The 20,179-nt window shown below is 61.0% G+C and overlaps 3 protein-coding genes across 4 annotated transcripts; 1 reads left to right on the top strand and 2 right to left on the bottom strand.

Moving 5' to 3' along the window:
* Nucleotides 1-1,682: 1,682 nt before the first annotated feature.
* Nucleotides 1,683-8,631, bottom strand: BTBD19 (BTB domain containing 19). The gene is made up of 8 exons (XM_086463399.1): nucleotides 8,522-8,631; nucleotides 6,205-6,442; nucleotides 5,720-5,773; nucleotides 4,122-4,181; nucleotides 2,789-2,857; nucleotides 2,297-2,428; nucleotides 1,936-2,061; nucleotides 1,683-1,817 (listed from the first exon to the last, which is right to left on the bottom strand). Exons 1-8 carry the CDS (start codon nucleotides 8,608-8,610, stop codon nucleotides 1,683-1,685), a joined length of 903 nt encoding a protein of 300 aa, XP_086319525.1. The 5' UTR covers nucleotides 8,611-8,631.
* A 2,710-nt stretch (nucleotides 8,632-11,341) lies between these two features.
* On the top strand, nucleotides 11,342-12,050 carry DYNLT4 (dynein light chain Tctex-type 4). Its single transcript, XM_086463403.1, has one exon. It carries the CDS (start codon nucleotides 11,342-11,344, stop codon nucleotides 12,008-12,010), a length of 669 nt encoding a protein of 222 aa, XP_086319529.1. The 3' UTR covers nucleotides 12,011-12,050.
* A 1,659-nt stretch (nucleotides 12,051-13,709) lies between these two features.
* PLK3 (polo like kinase 3) lies at nucleotides 13,710-20,179 on the bottom strand. Of its 2 annotated transcripts, XM_086462538.1 has the most exons (16): nucleotides 20,015-20,179; nucleotides 19,071-19,178; nucleotides 18,868-18,984; nucleotides 18,289-18,418; nucleotides 18,114-18,201; nucleotides 17,477-17,572; nucleotides 16,567-16,762; nucleotides 16,095-16,221; nucleotides 15,897-15,899; nucleotides 15,601-15,710; nucleotides 15,401-15,530; nucleotides 15,213-15,296; nucleotides 14,855-15,017; nucleotides 14,596-14,725; nucleotides 14,260-14,370; nucleotides 13,710-13,904 (listed from the first exon to the last, which is right to left on the bottom strand). In XM_086462538.1, exons 1-16 carry the CDS (start codon nucleotides 20,177-20,179, stop codon nucleotides 13,710-13,712), a joined length of 1,953 nt encoding a protein of 650 aa, XP_086318664.1. The 2 variants fall into 2 exon arrangements, with proteins under 2 accessions (XP_086318664.1, XP_086318663.1); XM_086462537.1 differs by lacking the exon at nucleotides 15,897-15,899 and having other exon boundaries at nucleotides 15,401-15,518.

Here is a 20,179-nt window from a genome sequence, read left to right as displayed (position 1 = left end):
AGGCAGGGAGGAGGCAGACCCTTTGCTGGTGCAGGGCTGCCTGCCGGAGGAGCCCGGGATGGGAATGCAAACCTGGTTCATGCCCTCACTCTACGGGGTGCTGGGTGGCCACGGGCAGCTCACCCCCTCCGATGTGCTTCTCTGTGCCTCAGTTTCCCCATTGGCAAGCACGGGAGGGCTGGAGATCAGGGACATGCCGTGACAGAGCCAGGGAGCCTGTTGCTTCCACCGCACAGGCAGGGTTTTGTAGGAGGATGTCCTTGGGGGTGGTCCTTGCTATGCCGAGCCCCTGAGCTGTCCTGTGGTCACAGCCCGATGTGCCACGCTCATGCTCTGCCCTGGCGACAGCATGTGCTGGTGCACTCACAGGGCAGTGCACGCTCACGTGCGTGCCCATGGTGACACTGGGCACGTCTCGCTGGGAAAGCATATTTCTCACTCAGCCAGCCCCTGTCCCCGTTCCCTGTCCCGGGCACCGTCTGCACCGTTACCCAGCACTTTAACTCCAGTGGTGTTTGCCATGCCCGCGGCGCCGACCCACCCCCCCTGCCCCGGCCCCTAGACACTGCCGCTGAGCTGGGGTGGCCCCAGGGACCCCCCCCCCCGTTCCCCGTGCCAGGCGTGGGCACGGTGGGCAGCACCAGCCCCCAACCCCTCCAACACGCCAACTAAGTTATTTATATCAAAGAGAGCAAAGGTTTATTTTTGTAGTTTGTACAGGCAGTAGTGGGGACTGAAGGTTTATTTTTAAAGAGTAAATATATATATATTATATATAAATTACCTGCTGTGTCCGGCCCTTTCTCCTGGGGGGCACAGCTGAGGTGGGGGGGGGAGGGGGGGAATGCTTGAGACAGACCCAGCTGTGTGCACACACACACAATGAGGTGTGTGGGATGGGGTGGGGTTGTGCATGTGGAAAGGTGTGTAAGAGTATCTGTGTGGCATACGGGGGGCTGGCAGTCTGTCATCATCCCCCCGCCCTGGGACTATGAGGAGCTGGGGGCTGCTGGCAGGGCTTGGGAGGGGGGGGTGGGGGGTGGGGGTGGGGGGTGGGTGTCGGGGGCAGGGGAGGGATGTCACTGGCACTGGTGCAGCAGTGCTGGGTGGGTGCAGAGATGCCAGGGTCCCTCCCCCACAAGCCCCAGGTTCCCCATCCCACTCAGCCCCTTCCCCACCGCTGCCATGGAGTGGGTTCTGCCCCTGCCCAGGCTGCTGCCAGTGTTTGCTGCCTACTGCTGCTGCCGGGGGCAGGCATCATGGCCCTGGGGAAGGGCCCTAGCACAGGGCCCGGCTGGGGGGGCAGCAGTGGGGCTGGGAAAGGGGGAGCTCACCCTGTGTCTCCATCCCGCAAGGGACCCCTGCAGCCCTATCATCATCCCTGGAGGTCACTGCTTGGGCTGTGTGCAGGCACTGCGGCACCTGGGTGTTCTCTCACCCATCCCATGGCCCAGCTCCAACCCCTCCAGTCCCTGCACCACTTCTTGGGGTGACCCGGGCATCCTGCCCTGACCCTGAGGCCATGGCGTGGGGGCAAAGCACTTTACTGATGCTCTTGGCCACGGCAGCACTTCTGGCAGTTCCCAGCCCCGCAGCCTGCCTCACTAGAGAGCACCTGGCTGGGTGGCACTGCTGCTGCCCGAGCCCCCAGTTCGTGCCGGGGGGGCCTTGGTGCCTGACCCCTACTTGGCATGCGGGTCCAGGTGACGGTGGTGGTCACGAGGCCGTGTGCCATGCCGGAGCCGGCAGAGGTGGGAGGGCACCTTATTGCCCTTCCTCAGTGTGTGGGACCGCCAGGCTGCCGCGATGCTCTCCACCTGTGGAAATGTGGAGAAGGATGCCAGCATCAGCATGGTCCCCCTGCAAACCCAGCCTGGCAGCATCCTTCAGCCTCAGAGATGACCCGGGGCACCCCAAGAGGAAACAGCAGCTCACCGGGATGAGCAGATCCTGCTGGTTATGGCTCTCCAGCATCAGCAGCTCACTGGGTGCCAGCAAGGGCAGGCGTAGCTCCTGCACGGGCAGGGCGGCCACCTCAGACACTGGGCGCTCCAGGACAGCCTGCCAAACAGCTGGATATGAGGGATGGGGCTGGTGGTGTCCTGGGCATCAAGGGGTGTTTATGGGGGAGTGAAACAGCCTCTGTACCCACCACACAGCCCCAGGATCAGGGACAGGGCTCTTGGGTTCCCTGCCTGGGCTGGTGGGTGCCCAGGCGCCGCTGGGTGGCTCTGCCTGGCAGGGCCAGCGAGGACCAACCCCCCACCCCGCCCCATCAACACTGTGTTGCACTCACTGAGCTGACATGTGCCCACTCCCGCACAGCCTGCACCAGGTCCAGCTCGTCCATGGCTAGGCGGTCGCTGCGCAGCACCTGTGCCAGCACCACGTCGGAGAGCTCATGGAAGCCCTGTGTCTGCACCACTGCCTGCCAGCACATCACAGCACCAGGGCACTGGTACCAGGACCCCACAGTGCTCCCCCCACCACCACCATGGGCCATTGAACCTATGCTAGCACCATCCCTGCCTGGCACCCCGGCATCCCTCCATCCAGACCCCTGTCCCCTGGTACCCTGGTACCCCCTAGCCAGCCTCTACCTGGCACCCAGCATCTTCTCCCCAAACACCATTTGCTCCCTTTTCTCCCCTGCCCAGCCCCCAGCCCCCCCATTCTTAGTGGCCCTGCTCCGCTGCCTCATGCTGTGTCCCTCAGTGCTCCCCATGCCGTGTACCCCCCGGTGCACCCCATGCCCTGGGGTACCCCATGCCATCACCCACAGCCATACCGCAGTGCAGCCCTCAATGAAGGCCAGGCAGTGCTGCTGGAGGTCTGCCTGACCATAGGTCACCGCAGCCTGTGGGACAACAGAGACACCTGTGAGGAGGTCCAGGGCAGGAGGGACCCCCCCGCCAAAGCCCTACAGAAACAAGGACACTCTCAGGGACCCAGGTGAGGCGAGCATCCCCATGTGTGGCTGCCACGGTGTGAGTGTAGTGGAGAAGGGGCACCAAGGTCCCCTCCTTTCCTGGCCTGCCCCACAGCAAAGGGTTTGGTGGCTCTAACATCTACAACTGTCACCCAGCCCCACCATCAGCAGGAAACACTTGATTTTTTCCACTGCTGCTCAGGGATGTCACCCAGCCCCAGGTGGGTGCAGGGCCCCAGCGTTGCTCTCACAAGGCCACACTGCAGGGACACAGGGCCACCTATCCCTTGCATGGGCACAAGGTCAGTTTAGAGCTCCCCACATCTGCCCCATGCCCATAGCTGACATCCCTCACTGCAGCAGGAATTTGGGGTGCTCTGCTCCTCCCCCAGCCCCACCCAGGCACACCTGCCCCAGGGCTGACACTGTCCATCTGGGCACCAGGATGACATGTCCCTGTACCCCTGCAGTGGCAGCCCCTGTGTGTGGCATACTCAGGACTAGCAGAGGCAGAGTGAGCATTGCCTCCCCCTCCACCACGGCAGGGGACCAATGTTGACGCAAGCGCAGAGGGTAAACGAGATGTTTTTTTCTTTTCTTTTGTTTTGTTCTGGGGTTTTGGGGTTTTCTGTGTTTCCTCTGGGCCAGTTTTAGCTCTGTTTACACCATGGTGGTCTGGCACCACATCTGGCAGGAGCTTCTGTGCTCTGAGGCCAGTGTCTCACCCCGACAGCATCGCTTTGGCCCACAGGAGATGGAAAATCCCCCTTCTCTAGGGAACAGCCTTGGTCCCACCAAGCAGTGTGGCAGGGCCTTTGGGACACCCCAAGGCTATTTTTAGGTGCCCCAACTCTCAGCACAGTTTTTGGAACTGGCCTCAAAACCATGAGTGCTCCCAGAAACCAAGGGCCTCACAGTTTCATGCAGATCGTGGCAAGGCCCTGGCACTGGGGAGCTCTGGCCAGCCCTGCTCAGGACAGCATGAGGACATTTCCCTTGCCAGAGTGGCCCTGGTGTCCCTTGCAGCCCTGATACAATGTGCCGTGGAGCTGGCAGGGCAGCTGCTGGCCACAGGTGGGTAGGAAATCCTGCTCCACTGTCCAGCCAAGAGCATGAGGGTCAGGCCAGGTCCTGCCCCAAAATCGAACAGGTTATTTTTAACCCTCTGTGACCCCACTGGGGTTGCACTTACCTGCAGGGCCTCGCAGACCTGCTCCACGCTCAGTGTTTCCTTGATGAACTTGATGCAGAGCTGGAAGGCAGATGGGGAGAGTGTGGACAGAGCAGGGACCCAGCCCTACCATCCTCGCCCCCCCCCCCCCAGTAACTCTCAGCATCCCCTAAGACCCCAGGACACGGGCTATGGGACATGGGGCAAGGGACATGGGGTGGAGGCACCTCAGGCCCCAGGGTTTTGTGAGGCAGTCGTGGGCTGTGGGATGCAGGCTCACAGTACAGCCTGTAGGCAGCCAGCCCAGGCACCAATTCAGCCAGGGACCAAGCTTGATGTGACCAAACCCCAGCCAAACTCATAGCCCCACATGGGTCACCTAACCCTGGCCAGAGTCACCAGCCATGTCCTGCCACGAGGGACAGCCCTGGTGCCAGCTGCAGTGTGCTGGGTGCCCTAGTTTTGCCCAGCCCTGCCTGCCAGCTGTTCTCTGTCTGGGGCTGCTGGGGGACCAGCATTTCTGGCTGCAGCCCACTGGCGGGCCATGCAGGTGCGATGTAGCCAGATGTGTGTTGTGGAGCAGGACCTCCCTCGTGCTGAGCCCCTGGGAAACCCAAGGGAATGTGACATGCAGGGAGGAGCTGTCAGCTGGAGCAGAAGGGCCCTGAGTTATTGGCCTGAGTCATTGGCAGGAGGGACATGAAGTCACCCTGCAGCTGGGGACACAGCCACGGGCTTCCCCGGCTGTCTTTGGTCAGCCCCTTTCCCCTCCACCCTTCCTCTATGGCTTTCCCTGCTGCAGGTCATCCCCACCCCAAGGATGCATTTGCTGGATTGTGGGGTGGGACTCGTGTAGCCGGGGCACAGGGTCTCTCTTTTTTGGTGTTTAACAGCCCCGTGCCACATTTGGCCTTCAGCTGAGCTTGTCCCCACAGAGGCAGTGGGGCAGATCCCATCACACTGCCCCAGCACGCAGCAGCCCACAGTTCCTCATCTCCTCAGCGAGGTCCTTCCCCCGCGCGGCGGGAAGTGACAGGAAGTCCGGGCACGAAATGGCGGGTCACGCGATCAGCCCAGCTGTAATTCAGGAATCACGCTGATGACGTGGCCTGGCCGCCCTCCCCAACGCCGAGCTGCTCCAGCTCCCTGCGCAACCCTCCGCCCACACTGCTCCCACCCCTTCTTTTTGCTCCCTGCTGCCTTCCCAAAACCTTCCCACCTGAAGCAGCACCCTCTTGGCAGCACTGTGGCTGGGGTGCTGAGTGCTCCTCAGGACTGGGGCTTTCCCTACGGCATCATACTGCCAGACGACCAGAGGGCACCCACGGGCAATGGCATAGGGACTTTCCTGCTGCCCTTTCCTGTGTTGGAGATGTGACACCCCATGCCCTTCCCTGGGGTTCCCCAGCCCCTGCGGGGCTCCTGGCCAGTGCTGCGTCCCTCCAAGGGGGATCCCACTGGAAAGACCCTCCAGGATCAAGAAGCAGGGGCTGAGTCTGCATTGGATGCACCATAGTGCTGCCCTCAGAGCCACCACCAGCCATGCAGGGATCATCTTGGGGTGCTCCTCAGCATGGGGGCACTCAGGGACCACCGCCTCAGTCTAAGCAGGGCTGTACCTTGCACAGGTCCTGCAGGCCATACTCCACTGACGAGGTCAGCACCTCCAACGCCTGCAATCAGGAGAGACCTTGTGAGCACCAGTGTACAGGGCCATGGAGGGGCATGGCAGCCCAGGGGCCAAAGGCATGTGTCCTTTTGCCTCTGTGGGAGCTCCCAGGTGGGGCATGGGGGAGGGAAAGGGGCTGCCACATAAGGGCATATGAAGGTGTCCTGCTCCGGTGTCCCCATTCCCAGTGTCCGGGGTGCGTACAGCCAGCTGTCCCAAGGCTGGGGCAGACACATGGGACAAGGTGCTCTGGGCATCCCAATGCACTGGGCTGAGACCCCACACACTCATTGCACTGTCAGCCAGCCAGAAAGCACCATGTGGAGCATCCCCTCCACCTTCAGCGCTCCAGGAGCCACAAAGAACCCCCTACCCCAGCATCCACCCCTTGTCCCTCCCATGCCCATGATCTCTGTCAGCCCCATCCCCACTCACAATGTGGCTGTTGAGGCTGACGCTGTTGGTGTAGAGGAACTCAATGACGGCTAGGAAGACCTCTGGCTGCACGTTGCCCAGGATGAAGGGGCCCTGGGGTGGAACGCTCCTGGGGGAGTCCTCATTGCCCACTGGCCCCTGGCTTAGCATCCCCTGGAAAGCCTGGCAGCGGCACGCCAGCACGCAGCGGTGGGCAAACACCTTCTGCTGCTCCTGGCCCACCATGAATGTCACGTCACTGCGGGGGAGAGGGGACCATGAAGGATGGTGGGCCTGGGAAGACGGGATATGGGGTGCCCTGGGGCTGGGACAGGGAATGTGGCAGAGACTGGATGGGTGCCTGTCCCAGCGAGGTAGTGCCCTTCACTTTTAACCCAGGGGCTTTTCCCAGAAGAGGCACAGAGGGGTCCTTGCTGGTGGCTCCTTGTGGCCATCTGAATTCTGTAGGCACGGTGAGGGTCCTCTGGAAAGTACAGACAGCCACAGGTGCTGGCACAGATAAACGCGGGTGCCGGTACAGAGCAGGGCAGAGAAAAGCCAGAGATGACTGGAGGAAGTGGCTTTCTCTTTTGGTGCAGCAGAGCCGGGGAAAGCACGGCTGCCACTAGGCTTGCCCTCCTTGACTCATGGGAACTGACTCATGGGCTCAGGGATGCAAAGCCTCCAGCATCACTGCCAGTGGGTCTGGCACTGGCCCTCCCCAGGCCTGTGGTGGACACTGGGGCACTGAGTCTATCCTGCTGCCTGAGTCCCCCACAGCACCCGAGCATGGGTCCCCAACCCTCCAGCCCCAGGAAAGGGAGGCAAAAGCAGCGGAAAGGGAGTGCACAAAGGGCAGGGAGTCTCCAGCCTCTGTGCACCATGCACCCATGGCCCATCCATCCCCTTGTCCCCTCCTCCTCTCTTCCTCCGTCCCGGCAGGGCAATGAGCAGAAGACATGCCATCCAAACTCTTGCAGCCACAATGCCATGCACAAACCCATGGCCTGACCCTCACAGTATCCTACAGGGAGATGGATGTGCCCACCAGAGGGAAGGGCACCTGGGTCATCCTACATGTGTATCGGGATACATGTGGCTGGGGTGTGCTGGGCAGTGTAAGCAGAGACTGACAGGTGCTCTGTGACTGGTACTGCAAGGAAGAGCAAAATAAACCGTTCCACAGGTATGGATCACAGGCCAAGTGGGGGAAGCAGGCTGCAGGCTGTGAGATGTGGGATGCAGGCTGCAGTTATGGGATGCAATGTCTGGGATGTAGGCTGCAGGCTGCAGAATGGGTGCAGGATGAAGGTTGCAGGATGCAGAATGAAGGCTGCAGAGCACAGGCTGGGGGATGCAGGCTGCAGGATGAAAGATGCAGGGATGAAGTTGATGGATGCAGAGTGCAGATTTCAGGTTGCAGGATGCAGAATGAAAGCTGCAGGATGCGGACTGTGGGATGCAGGACGAAGGCTGCAGGATGCAAGATGCGAGCAGCAGGATGTGGTCTGGGGATGGCCAAGCACTGGGAGCCACATCAATACAGCCTGGCACTGTGGCTGGGGAGATTTCCCTGGGATTTCTCTTCTGGATGGCCAAACATTTCAGCAGGGATGAGGATTTCCTCAGATAGCACTGGCATTTGTGCCAGGCCTCAGCACGCAGTGGGTGAAGAGGAACCACACAGCCAGCCAGCTGCCAGGCAGAAGGTGCCATGCAGGTGGGGGGTGGCAGAGGCAGCAGCTCTCCATCTGCACTCCCTGCTCCAGGACGAGCTGGTAGGGATGCCAGATGCCGTCAGAGGGGCCAGCTGGGCTGCCGCCTGCCATCCAGGGTGCGGGGAGTTGGAGACGTCAAAGGAAAGCACCGGTGAAGCCGGGGTAGGAAAGGAGCAGATCATGGATGGTTGCCCCTGGGGAGCGAGGTGGCTGCAGTATCCCCACTCCTGGCAAGGGCAGAAGCCCCAGCGTGGGATTTAGCCTGGGACACTGCGTTGCCCTGCTGGCACCATGCCCAGGGACAGAAGAGGTCTGGGTGCACCCAAGGATCTTCCCTCCTCCAGACGGGCGGTAGCCAACCCAGGGGGGATGCACATGGGCAGCCCTGGGTTCCCGCTGCCCTGCCGATGTGGGGGGAGTGCTGCAAAAGCAGTGCGGGGTGCCCCACGGCGTGCACAAGCCTTGCCTTCCCTGCCAGTTGCCCGGGGTTCCGCGCAACGCGCCCCCTCCCCCACCACCCCCCGCCCCGGCAGTGCTTGGGGCCGCGAGAAGGCAGCACAGAGCAGGCACTGGGGGCTTCAGCATAGCGAGGGGTGCGGGGCGGCCCCCTGGTCCCTCACCTGAACTGGGGGTTGTTGACCAGGGTGCGGAGGGCGGCGGTGAAGGCGGCCGCTTCGCCCTGCAGCCGTGCTGAGCAGGGTCCAGCCATGGGGTGCCTCGGGGAGGGCGGCGGAGGAAGGCGGCGCAGGCAGGCAGGAGGCAGGCAGGAGGCAGGCAGGCAGGCGGGAGGCTGGCTGGTCTGGGGAGGCCGCGGGGAGTAAGACACGGCCCATTGCTAGGGAAACCTGGCAGACAGCCCCGCGGCCAGGCAGCCGGACTGCGGAGGAGGCAGCGGGAGGGAGAGAGGGGGCGGTGAGCGGTGAAGCCCACCCTTGCTGCTGAGGCGGCTCCGTCCAGGCGTTTGCCAGATGGGACGAGAGCAGGGAAGCAGGCCTGCATCTCGGCCCGAGTGGCATCCCCCTGCTACGGCTCACGGCAGGGCCCCAGCACCCCTGACACGGGGACCTGCCCCCCAGCCAGTGGCTTTGCTGCAGAGGAGGCTGTGGATGGCCCCACAGGGGCCAGAAGGGAGGCAGGCGGCTGGGATTTTGGAAAAGGCAACACATGATGCACAAAGATCACCCCCCACGTCCACATGTACAGCCCCCACGGAAAGCTGCTGGGCACAGCTGCATCCCCAGCACCGCCAGAACAAACTCGAGCCCAGCAGGAAGATCTGCCCCCTGAAATAGCAAAAGGCTCCTCTCCTGCCGATGCTCCAGGCCGAGGTCCTACAGCTCTCACGTCTTAGGACACGAGCAATCGCAGGCAGAAAAAAACATCACCAGCCTCACCCAAGCCCAAACCAAGGGCTGTCCCAGGGGATGCCCAGTCCCCTTTCCCCTAAGCCTGCCTGGCCCCGAGCAGCCCACGGATGGGGACGCGGGGAGGGTGCCCACAGAGGGACCCACCTTCGCCTGCCAGCGCCGGCGGGAGGGAGAGGGAGGAGCAGGGCCCGGAGCCGGCGGCAGCACCCCGAGGGAGCTGGGCCCAGCTGCCGGCCAGCGGAGGCTGCGAGTGCCTCCGACGGCAGACAGCAGCGCAAGCGCCGTCCCGCTCCCTCAGGCGGCCCAGCAGCCGGGCCGGACAGGGGCCTAAGGACGGGCGGCCGCGCGCGCAGAGCACGCCGGGAGTTGCAGTCCCCCGCCGGTGTTTCCCGGCAGGCCCCGCCGCATGACGGCGCGCGGGCTTTAAACCGGCGGCGGCTGCCCGGGACGGGCGGTGGTGACGCCGCGCGCTCTCCTCGCGCCATGTGTGCCCCGGCCTGGTCATTACCATCCAGCGGAGCAACGGTGAGGGGAGTGGGGCGGGGGGGAGCGGGGCGTCTGCGGGGGTCCCGGCCGCCTCCCGCAGCGCCGTACCGTGGGGGTCCCCGCCCCGCGGGGCAGCACCCGGCGGCGCGGGGCGGCCGAGCCGAGACTCAACGCCGGTCTCTTCCAGGCTTAGTCCACAAGGCGACGGTGAAGACGGTGAACGTGGAGCGGTCCTGCGTGTCCGTGGAGTGGCGGGAGGGCGGCGCCGTCAAGGGCAAGGAGGTGAGTAGCGACTCCGGCCCCGGCGCTCCCAGCGCTCCCGCAGGCCACGGCGAGGGGGGTCGGGGCCCCGGGCCAGGCAGGCCCCGGCGCTGCCGGCCGGAGCCTTGGCCGGGCACTCGCCACCTGAAGCCGGGGTGCGGCCGCAGCCGGCTCCTCCGGGAGAGCGGCGTGTTCTCCGCGCCGTCGCAGCTTATTTTAACGTCGTGCGTAATTAAAGCGTGGCGGTCGGTGCGGGCAGGTAAGCAGTTGCAGTGGAGCAGTACCAAAACGGGGCTCTTAAGGTTTCAGCGCAAGCAGGGGGACGTTGGGCCTCTCCCTTTCTGCCCTGAAGTCCCTGTTTCCCCAGCTCAGGGGCCCGTCTATCAGCTCTTCCTGCCTCTAACACTGGCCTTCAGGCTTTCCTTAAGACTTAGTGTGCCACTGATCGAGTGTCATGTTGAGAGGGCTGAGTTTGAGTCCCTGAATCCCTTTACTGGTGTAAAATACACAGTGTGAGATGGGGAGTCTAGGGCATAATCCACTTCCCAATTAGATACCTACAGATTCCTTACAAGTCAGATTTCATAGATCACTTCTCTTACCACATTCTAATGTACCTACCCACCCTTGGGTAAAAATCAAGCTGTCAAAGGTCCCAGGCCCAGTGCAAAGCAGTGTTCACAGTGGCTGTTCTCCACCCCTGCTCTTTCTTTGCCAGGAACTATTTTTCCATGCTGGCAGAGACCAGCCCTGTTCCTGTGCTAGCATAGCAAGCAACACAGACAGGGCAGGAATGAAAGGGAATAGGGCTGTCCAGGGACCAGTAAACAAGGAGTTAGTGTCACATAGCAACACTTCAAGCTCCAGAAGCACAAGGGGCTTGGCCCTGCTTACTGCAACTTGCAGGACCAAGGTTGCTCCTGCACAGCCAGGAGCACAACACCAGCTGCAGACAAGTCCCCTGGGTTTACCCCAGCAGGGCAGGAGTAGGACAGGGGTAAGTGTGGGACCAGGTGCAGGCAGGAGGACTGGGGAGGCTGGAGGGGAAGGGAGCTGCTTGCCCATGCCGGAGGAAAGGCTGGGGAGGGAAGAGCAGAGGGCATGGCTGCACTTTGTCAGCCCCAGCTGGCCGAGGCTGCTGGAGATGAAGAGAAGGGAGCTGCCATGGTCTCCCTAGCCCCTCTGCATCCAGCCCCATAGGGACCCATGTGCCAGGAGGCATGGGATTTACAGGAGCAAAGCAGGGAGGCAGCAGGATAGAGAGGCTGAGGGACAACCTACCTCTCTATGATGCTCAGAGCCACCTCTCCTTTCCAGGCTGCCCCTATGACCCAGCAGCCATCCCCAGAGATGGCCCTACCAGCCCAGATGACTGCTGCAGACACTGAAGCACCTCCACTCCAGGCCACCCGCCGTGGCTCCCAGCCCCCAGCCCAGGGCACTGAGGAAGTCAAACCACCACTCCTGCCCTCCCGCCGCAGCTCCATCCTCAGCACCCTCCTGGCACCCCTGGCCAGCCGCCGCAGCTCACTTGGGGCAGCCCCAGGTGGCAGGTGCCCCTCCCTTGGCCCCTGGCTGCTCCACAGCCGCATGAGCTTCTCTGGGCTCCCCCTTTTCCAGCCCATCCTCAAGACTTGCCTTGAAAACACTTACAGGATGGGGCCAGATGAAGGCTGCAAGTTCAATGCAGGGCGGGTGCAGCAGGTGCTGGAGGGGGCCCTGGCCAGTGCCCTGGGGACCACAGTCTACAGCCCCCAGGACAGTGCCTCACTAGCCCAGAGCCTGACTGAGCTGCTGCATAGCCAGGTGAAGGTGGTGCTGCCACCACGCTACAAGCTAGTCTGCCAGGTGGTGCTGGGCCAGCAGGGCCAGCAGAGCCTGCTGGTGGCCAGCCGGGCACTGTGGGATACTGAGAGCGACAGCTTTGCCTCTGCCACCTTCTCCAATGCCTCCCTCTTTGCTGTGGCCATAGTGCATGGGGTCTACTTTGACTAGTGCCTGCCTCTCCCTCCACCGAAGCTTGTAGGGCTGCAAGGGGAAAGCAGCTGAAATAAAGAGGTTTGCTCCAGCTGTGGCTCATATCTGCAGTCTTTGGCCATGGTGTGTACAGGAAGAAAGGTACAGATGCACCTCAGTGCCCTGGTCCTCATGAAACCACCTGCCTGGGCTCACACCCACAGCATAGCTTCCACGACCACAGTTTTCAAAAAGACCCAAGCTGTAGCCCTTTGGGCTGTATTTGCTGCATTACCCTGGAGCAGGCAGCTGCCCAAGGCTGCACTACAGGGAGCAACCCAGCCTGCTTCCCACAGCACAAGCTGCTCACAGGCTGATTGATTACACCAGCACCAGGGAAGGAGGTGACAGATCACCCTCAAAGCAAGCTCATGGAGCAGATTAAGTCCCTGCTCTTTCCTGGCTTCAGTCCCAGCTCATCCCATTACATCAGGTGTCATAGTGCAAGGACCAAGGCAAGACCCACCCACCCACCTCCTGGGCCACAGCCCCTGCCTTCTTTCAGCTCAGCAGAAGAATTACAGCAGTTGGGTTTAGTCCAGGTGCAGAGACAGTTGGGAATGAGAGTTTGGCAGCAGCAAGGAAAAGCTGAGGCAGCTCCAGGGCTCTATAGGCATCAGTAAGAGCTAACTGCCCTTCCTGCCAGCCCCAGAAAGGGCAGTGGAGGTACCACATGGGTTCCTCACCCCCATCCTTCCTCCCTGACCTTGTCTCCCAGCAACAGCCAGTTTCAAGAAGGGTCTTGCCTAGCAGGCAGAAACAGCCTTGGAGCAAAAATGATTGAGAAGCTGAAGCCCTTTTGTGACCCCAGCTCCAAGCAACACAGACATGGTTTGCCTTTACACAAGGTTTTACTGAGGTGATTCAGGGACAGGGGAGCTGCACATGGACAGACCAACAGGAAAATAAATAATTCCATATAAATAAGATACATAAATAGTCCCACACAGCAGAGAATGCCTTGAAACATGAAGCCTCCCCAGGTCCCAGTGAGACAAGGGCTTCTCCAGGCAAGCCCTTTGATCCCCCCCCCTCCCCCCCCCGCCTTAATCAAACCTCAAGTTGTACCAGGCAATTCACCATTGGAGAGCAGACAGGGCACAGTTGGGCCCAGCACAGCCCCCTCTTTAGTGTAGCAGTTGTGGAGTGGCACACACCAGCCCATGTAGCCCCTGGCAGGGCAGGCAGCGCCCTTCACCCCTGTCCACCCCTGGGAAGGAGTTTTCCCTACCCCACAGCAGCAAAGCCTTGAGGTCAAGGCTGTGCCAGTCCCCTCCAGGCCATGGAGAAGGTACGTACAACTGGTGCATCACCTTGGGCAGGACAGCCCAAACCCCGCTTCAGGCAGCTGCCAGCACCAAACAAGGCACAGCCAGCCCCAAACCTGGCTGCAGGGCACTCACCCACCACCTCCCTGTGCCACCCCAGTCCACTCAAAGACCAGCACAACCAGAGCAGGAGCTGCCAGCAGTAAGACAGCAGTTGCCCAGAACCAGGGAGCAGCAGGTATGTCCAGACCTGCTGCTGTAACCACATCCATGTGTCTTAGTCCAGAGTCCAGCTGAGCACCAGGATACAGCATGCCCAGGTAGGCAGCCAGCACCACAACATACCTCCCATCCTATGGGAGGGCAGGGGGAGACCTCTACATCCAGAGAGGGTCCCCCAAGGTCCCACACTAGGCCTCAGCTCGTTCTTGGAGGAGCTTGAGGATATATCTGAGGCGGTGGTGGAGCTCAGGAGAACAGCCCAGCTCCTGGATGCTGCACAGCTTGTAGGTGTAGGAGTTGCGCTCCCGGTTGATGTAGGTGACAAGGCAGGAGTGGTCAGGCTTGCTAATGATAACCTTGGTGTGGTCATTGTAGAAGTTCACCTAGAAGATAGGTTGGGCTTGGTTTAACCCACACCATGTCGGGAGCTGGGATGAAGCCACGCTTCCTGCCTCAACCCGTTCCTCCTCCCTGACCTGCCCAGGAACATCCCCACTCCATGCCTCATGGCAGGAATGCACCAGCCCCAGCATTGGGGCAGACGGAAGTGGCTGACTGAAGTGTCATGTCCCCCATGGGCTGGACAAGCTGTGACCAGCAGCTCCAGGCACTGGAGCAGCATCCTGCCCCCACAGCTGTTTTCACAGCTGGACTTTGCATTTGGGCTGTGACAGAAAGTCCCCAGCTGGCCTCCTTCCCACAGAGGTCTGGTCATCTCCCACTCTGCCTCACACGTACCTGGAGGGTGCCACTGCTGAAGAGCATGAGCAAGGCTTGGTCAGTCTTCACCCATTGCAGGAGGAGCAGGGCCGGCTGCCCAAGGTCATCTATGCTGGGCAAGTCACCTCCCTTGGAGAGAAGGGTCTGCATAAGCCACTGGTCCCATACATGAGAGCACTGCCACCAGTATATACACACAGCCAAACCTGGACACACCCCTAGTGGGGTCCCCACTCCCAGCACACAACTCCCTGGGTGCCCACATGGCCACAGCCTATGAACAGGGAGTCCCACAACCTCAAGCAGTGTGGTCAAGCCACAACCCAACACCCAGCCCAGGGCCCCAGCACTCACCTTCATGAGATGCTGCTCCATGTAGGATGCAAAGTAGCGCAAGATGCTCATCTGTCCCTGCAGCTGCTCAGGGATGGCAGCCACAGAGAACACAAGGTGTTTGCTGTTGGTTGGGTTGTAATGCATAGTCCTGGGAGGGAGCAGACTATGAGCTTTGAAGCCACCCATCACCAACCCCACCCTCAGCACAGCCTACCCCTTGCCCCTTCCCACCCAAGGGTCTTCCCTAGAGACACCAGCCCCCTTCCCCACCATTCACCTGTGGTTGGGGGAGAGAGTCATGTGTGTGCCATTGTTGAAGAGGACGCCAATGCTGCGGTTGGAGAGCTGGTAGCCAAAGCCATACTTGTTGGAGTAATCCACCCACTTGCTCACCCAGACAAAGTGCTCATGGCAGGCCAAGGAAGCCGGGTTTTTCTCCGCTGGTGGAGAGGAGAGGGGGTGAGCAGAGCAGGCAGCCAGGCCCTGCCCACCTCACCTACCCAGGGCAAGCAGACCCCCCCACCAGCAGGCTCTGGCAGCATTTAAGGTACCCAAAAATAGCAGCCATGCCTTCATCCCATGGGGGAAGGGGATGCACAGCACTGTCCCATCCCAGAGCAGTCCAACCAGTTTACCTGGAGGCATGGAGGAGAGGCAGGTCCGCAGGAGCCTGACAGCCGACTCAATGATGGCAGAGGCAGTGATGCAGTCTTCAAAGGCTGTGGAGAGAAGATGGCAGGCTGAGTCAGCCAGCCCTACTATCAGCCAGGGCAGTACAAGAAGCTTGGGGCAGGCTGGGGTGGCCTAGGCAGGTATTTCTCACCCTCACAGCTGCTGGCCATCGTCCCTCGGATGGAGGGGGACACAGACTTGTGAGAGGTCTCCTCCATCACTGTCTCCACAGGGCTGGAGCTGGCACTGCAGCATGATATGGGAGTGGCCTGTGAAGAGACCTGGCTTTATCACAGTCCAAGCGATTGCCCAAAGAAGGGTGCATAAGGGCTCACTCAGGGATATTCTCACCTCATTCCCTTCTACAGTTTTATAGCTCATCTGCCGGCAGATTGAGGTCTTCATGAGCCCAGTGACCAGCTTGGAGATGTCATCCTTGTCCTCCAAAGAGCCCTTCTTGGCTGAGGAGAGAGCAAGCAGTGAGCACACTGCTGAGCACAGAGGATGGGGACATCTGGGCCACCCCTCCCAGTAACTCAGCTCTCTCTTGTCTGCTCTGATGCCCACAGTGGTGAGGATTGTGTCAGGCAGCTGCCTCCCACTTTCACTTCCCAGTTCTCATGCAACAAAAGGCTTCCAGGAGGAACTGCCTCCATGGATTGCAGCACAGTATCTGCTCTCCAGACACACACCCATACCAGGCCACCAGTGCCAGAAGGGTAGGGGCCAGCCCAGCTTGTGCTGGCCTCAAGCAGGGGGTCCACAAAGACTCTCCAGGAGACAAGACCCACTTCACTCTGGAGGAAGAGTCACACAGAGGCTCCTGGGCAAGTGCATGGGCTCACCTTTGGGTTTCTTCTTCCCAAAGAGTGTCTTTGTGACTTTGGCGAACAGACTCTTTGCTGGGTTGGGGGGACTCAGCTCTGGAGCCATCACACAGCTGCTGGGAGGGAGCTTCTCAGGCGTGTAGCCCTGCAGAGGTCAAAGCAGAGGTTTGGTTTCCATAGCCCACATGCTCATGGCAGATCAGCTGCCCTGGGCTGACCACAGTCACTCACAGCCATCCTGACAGCCAGCTTGCATTTCCATCAAGCCTCAGCCCCGCGACTGGCATCAACACAGGAAACAGTCTGTACTACAGGGACAGGTCAGCAAGAGCACACCCAATCCCTCAGCTCCTCAGGCTGGCATTTGGGCAGGACAGCAGCCACTTTCTTTGAAGGACAGAGGCTTGAGCTCCAAGGACAGCACCCTGTACAACCCAAAAAGCCTCATCCCACCCTGAGAAGGGTCAAGGCCAGACTCTGACCCACTCACCTTGAAGAATTCATGGTCCAAGATCTCCTCAAGGGTGAGGCGGTCCTGGGGGTTGCGTCTGAGGATGCCAGCAATGAGGTGCTTGGCAGGCAGAGAGAGGAAGGCAGGGAGGGTGTACTCCACCTGCTTGATACACCTGTAGGTCTCCTTGAGGTCGGAGGTCTCAAAGGGAGGGTTCCCACACAGCAGGGTGTACCTGGGAGGGGACACGTGCCACTGTCACATCCCCACCAGGCTTGTGACTCATCAGCACTTAAAACAAGGAAGGTATTAGCATTTGGCCAGCCACACCTGGCCAGGAGCACCACTTCCAGCCTGGGCAGCTGCATTCACATCCGGCCACACTTCCTCCTAGCAACTGTTTAGAGCAACACACAAGGAGCCCTGGGGAAGGGGAGAGGGCTGGCAGAAGGCTACCCTGCTGCCACCACTCCCACCCCTGAGCAGCCATTGGGGCAGAAAGCAGAGCAGGAAGCTTGTAGGCAGTGGCTGGGCAAGGGGCTGGGCAAGGGGCTGTGTGCACCGAAGCAGCACAGCAATCGCTCCCCAAACAAACAGAGCAGCAGCTGCCACCAGCCACCAAGATTTTCCATCGTTTATCAGGTTCACGGGCAAGCCTGCTTTGAACCCGAGCTGAGCACGGTACAAGAGTGCCTGCCTTTTGCAGCTCCCACTTGTGCAGCCCCCAAGCAGCATCCCAGGATGGCTGGCAGCACCTGCTCCAAAGTGGGACTCAGCAGGATCCAGCCACTTGGCTCCCCTCCCCCTGCCTTTTGGCAACCACTGCAAAGCCACAAGGCAAAGCACAAGAGGACTTCCTTATCAGGGCTGCTCCACAGCCCAGCTCTCCCCCCCCCCCCGCACAGGCAGGGCTGCCTGGACCCCTCCCCACCCAGCAGCACACACTTACATGACACAGCCCAGAGACCACACATCTGACTCTGGCCCATGGCCCTGCCTCAGCAGCACTTCTGGGGCCAGGTAGTTGGGGGTCCCACATATTGTCCTGTGGGACAGAGCACCCAGTCAGTGCATGCTCTGTATACCCTTGCAGACAGCCTCCCCCCCCTCCAAGCCCTGGGATTTAGCTTGCAGCTTGTCCTCCCCCCTCCATTTTGCTTTTTGGCTCAAAGCCCCCCCCCATCTACAAGCAGCCCCATACAGACTCCACCCCTCTCCAGCTCCCATGGGTCAGGAGCAGCTGCTCCTGGGGAGCCATTGGGAAGAGCTTGTCCTAGATCCAGGGAGGAACAGAGCCTTTGTGTCCCAGCACAGCCAGCAGGGCGGCTGGACAGGCACAATAGGGATAGTCACCACATTGTTCTCCCTGACGACTGCAAGCTCACTCCTCAAGGAGCCACAAAGCCCCCAGCCCCCTCGCCTTGCCTGCAGCTGGGACAGGAATCACTCCCCCACCCCGGGAAGGGGCCCTAAGGCTTTCCATCCCCAGGCCAGGAGGGACCACTCATCCCTCCACCCTCCCAGGAATCCACAAGAGGAAGAGTGAAACTTTAGAGGGCTCTGGAATAGGGAAACCTCAAACTTACTTTTTCTTCTGGTCAGAGATATCCTGGCAAGCAGCTAGGCCAAAGTCACCCACTTTCAGCTCCATGTTTTCATTGATGAAGAAGTTGCCTGTAAGTCAAGGGCAACGCATCACCAGAAGTCCCTCTGGGGCAGCTCGCTCCCCACATGGCACCCTGCCCTGACCACAGCACTCACCAAGCTTGAGGTCTCTGTGCAGGATGCCCTTGAGGTGAAGGTATTTCAAGCCTGAGATGATCTGTTTGAGGTAATAGCGCACTTCAGGCTCCAGCAGAGTATGGCGGGCCTTCCAGATGTGGGCCAGGGACTGCAGAGGGAGGGAAGGCAGCTTGGTGATGGGAGGCAGGGAGAACAGGCAGCTCTGCTGACTAGGCATGGGGCAGGCACAGTCAAAGCCAGTTCTTCCAGAAGTTGCACATCCACAAGTAATCCCTCTTCCACAGCCACAACCTCAGCAAACTCCGCACACAAGGTTGAGGTTTAGCTCAGCAGAGCCAGGGGAACCACTGGATTTATGGTGGCCCCCCCAGGAGCTACGGCCTGCCAACATGAGCAGGCAGCACAAGTAGGATAGGCAGTCTGCAGTGACCCCAGTGCCAAGTGAAACCACATGGCTTACGGCTGAGCTCAGAGGGTATGACAGAGCAGGCAGCCCAGGAGAAGAGTGCTTACAAAGCACCTCAGATAAGGCCTGCTCCAACCAGCTACAGCTCTGTTTAGGAGATCCTTTAACAAGGAGGCCACATCAGTGCTCACCTTCCTACTGCAGTGCTCCAGGAAAATGTAGATGCTCTCTGCATCCTCAAAGTAGTGGGAGAACTTGACGATGTGCTTATGGTGCAAGTCCCGATGCAGCTCAATCTCACTGGTGATCTGAAAGGCAGCAGCAGTACCAGGTGAGAGCAGGGCTCCCTCTGTGCCCCACTAGCCCAGCACCTCACTGTCCCCACAGCACTCACCTTCTCCCGCTGGTGGGGTTTAGCCACCCGGCTGTGAGGAATGACCTTCACAGCATAGGTTTTGTTGCTGGAGAGGTCTGTCATTTCATAGCATCGTGCAAACCCACCCTGCAAGGGAAGAGGTGGTTATGGATGGGTGAGACAGCTCTTTGCCCACATCTGCTTACAAGCCGCCGCCTCCTCCTCCATTCCCTTGCAGCATAGCCCAGCAAGCGTCACACGCTGTCTCCTGCTGCATCGCCCACTAAGATCTGAACTATGATGCTCTCAACCAGGGATTTTCTTCACCCAGTTCCTGTAAAGCCTCCAGGACGTTTTCCCTCCCACCATGGCCAGACTCCGCAGCTTCCCACATCACGGATCAACCTGGAAAGTCCTGCGCAGGGCAGGGAGCCGGGAGACCAGAGGCCACCGAGAAGCAGCCCCATGGAGACAGGTTTTTCCTGCCGTGATGGCAGCCTCCAATCTGCACACTCAGCCGCCGAGCCCGCCCGGGCCGGGCTGGGAACCGGCACCCACCTCCTACACACGCCGCTGGCAGCGGGAGGGAAAGTTGCATGTGGCGGAGCGGCGCAGACCGGCACCCCTGGGAACCGGGGCACCCACCGGCCCACGCACGCCCCGCGGGGCGCCCCGAAACTGATGCGTCTCCGATAGCCGGCGAGGCATACAGCCAGCCCGGGTGATTCACAGCTTCCAGTGCTGCTGCGGGCCCGCCGGGAGAGGCGGGGAGGGTGGGGGCGGCGTGTGGCGGCCGAGGGGCCGCATCCAGGCCCAGGCCACCCTTAGCGGGGGTGTCGAGCAAGGAGGCAAGCCCCCACCCGACCCCGCGCCCTCACCGGGCGGCGGCTCCCGGCTCCCAGCCCTGCCCAACCCGGCTCGCCCCAGCCGATGCCCCTCCCCCCCCGCGGCTCGACGTCGTCGGCCCCCCAGCTCCCCGGTACCTTTCCTAGCAGGCGGCCCTTGCAGTAGGAGCGACCGGAGATCGGGTCGGTGATGATGCGGGTGGTCTCAGCGGCGCGGGGCGGGGGCGGCGGGGCGGGCTGTGCGTGTAGGCAGGCGGGGAGGCAGGCGGCGGGGAAGGGCGGGAAGAGGCCGGCGGGCTCCAT

The sequence above is a fragment of the Leptosomus discolor genome, chromosome 3 (assembly GCF_034619465.1).
Source record: "Leptosomus discolor isolate bLepDis1 chromosome 3, bLepDis1.hap2, whole genome shotgun sequence".
In the NCBI taxonomy this organism is placed as follows: domain Eukaryota; kingdom Metazoa; phylum Chordata; class Aves; order Leptosomiformes; family Leptosomidae; genus Leptosomus; species Leptosomus discolor.
This window is presented reverse-complemented; position numbering and strand designations above follow the sequence as displayed.

Bases quoted from the DNA above. Each gene is read 5' to 3' on its own strand.
- PLK3 (XM_086462538.1), bottom strand. From the start codon at position 20,179: ATGGAGCCCGCCGGCCTCTTCCCGCCCTTCCCCGCCGCCTGCCTCCCC. The intron at 15,531-15,600 runs GTGAGAATATCC...TGATAAAGCCAG, and splicing joins AAACTGTAGAAGGGAATGAG to GTCTCTTCACAGGCCACTCC. The intron at 14,371-14,595 runs GTGAGTGCTGGG...CTTCTCTCCAAG, and splicing joins TGGAGCAGCATCTCATGAAG to GGAGGTGACTTGCCCAGCAT.
- DYNLT4 (XM_086463403.1), top strand. From the start codon at position 11,342: ATGACCCAGCAGCCATCCCCAGAGATGGCCCTACCAGCCCAGATGACT.
- BTBD19 (XM_086463399.1), bottom strand. From the start codon at position 8,610: ATGGCTGGACCCTGCTCAGCACGGCTGCAGGGCGAAGCGGCCGCCTTC. The intron at 2,858-4,121 runs GTAAGTGCAACC...GTTGTCCCACAG, and splicing joins AGGTCTGCGAGGCCCTGCAG to GCTGCGGTGACCTATGGTCA. The intron at 2,062-2,296 runs GTGAGTGCAACA...GCTGTTTGGCAG, and splicing joins AGTGGGCACATGTCAGCTCA to GCTGTCCTGGAGCGCCCAGT.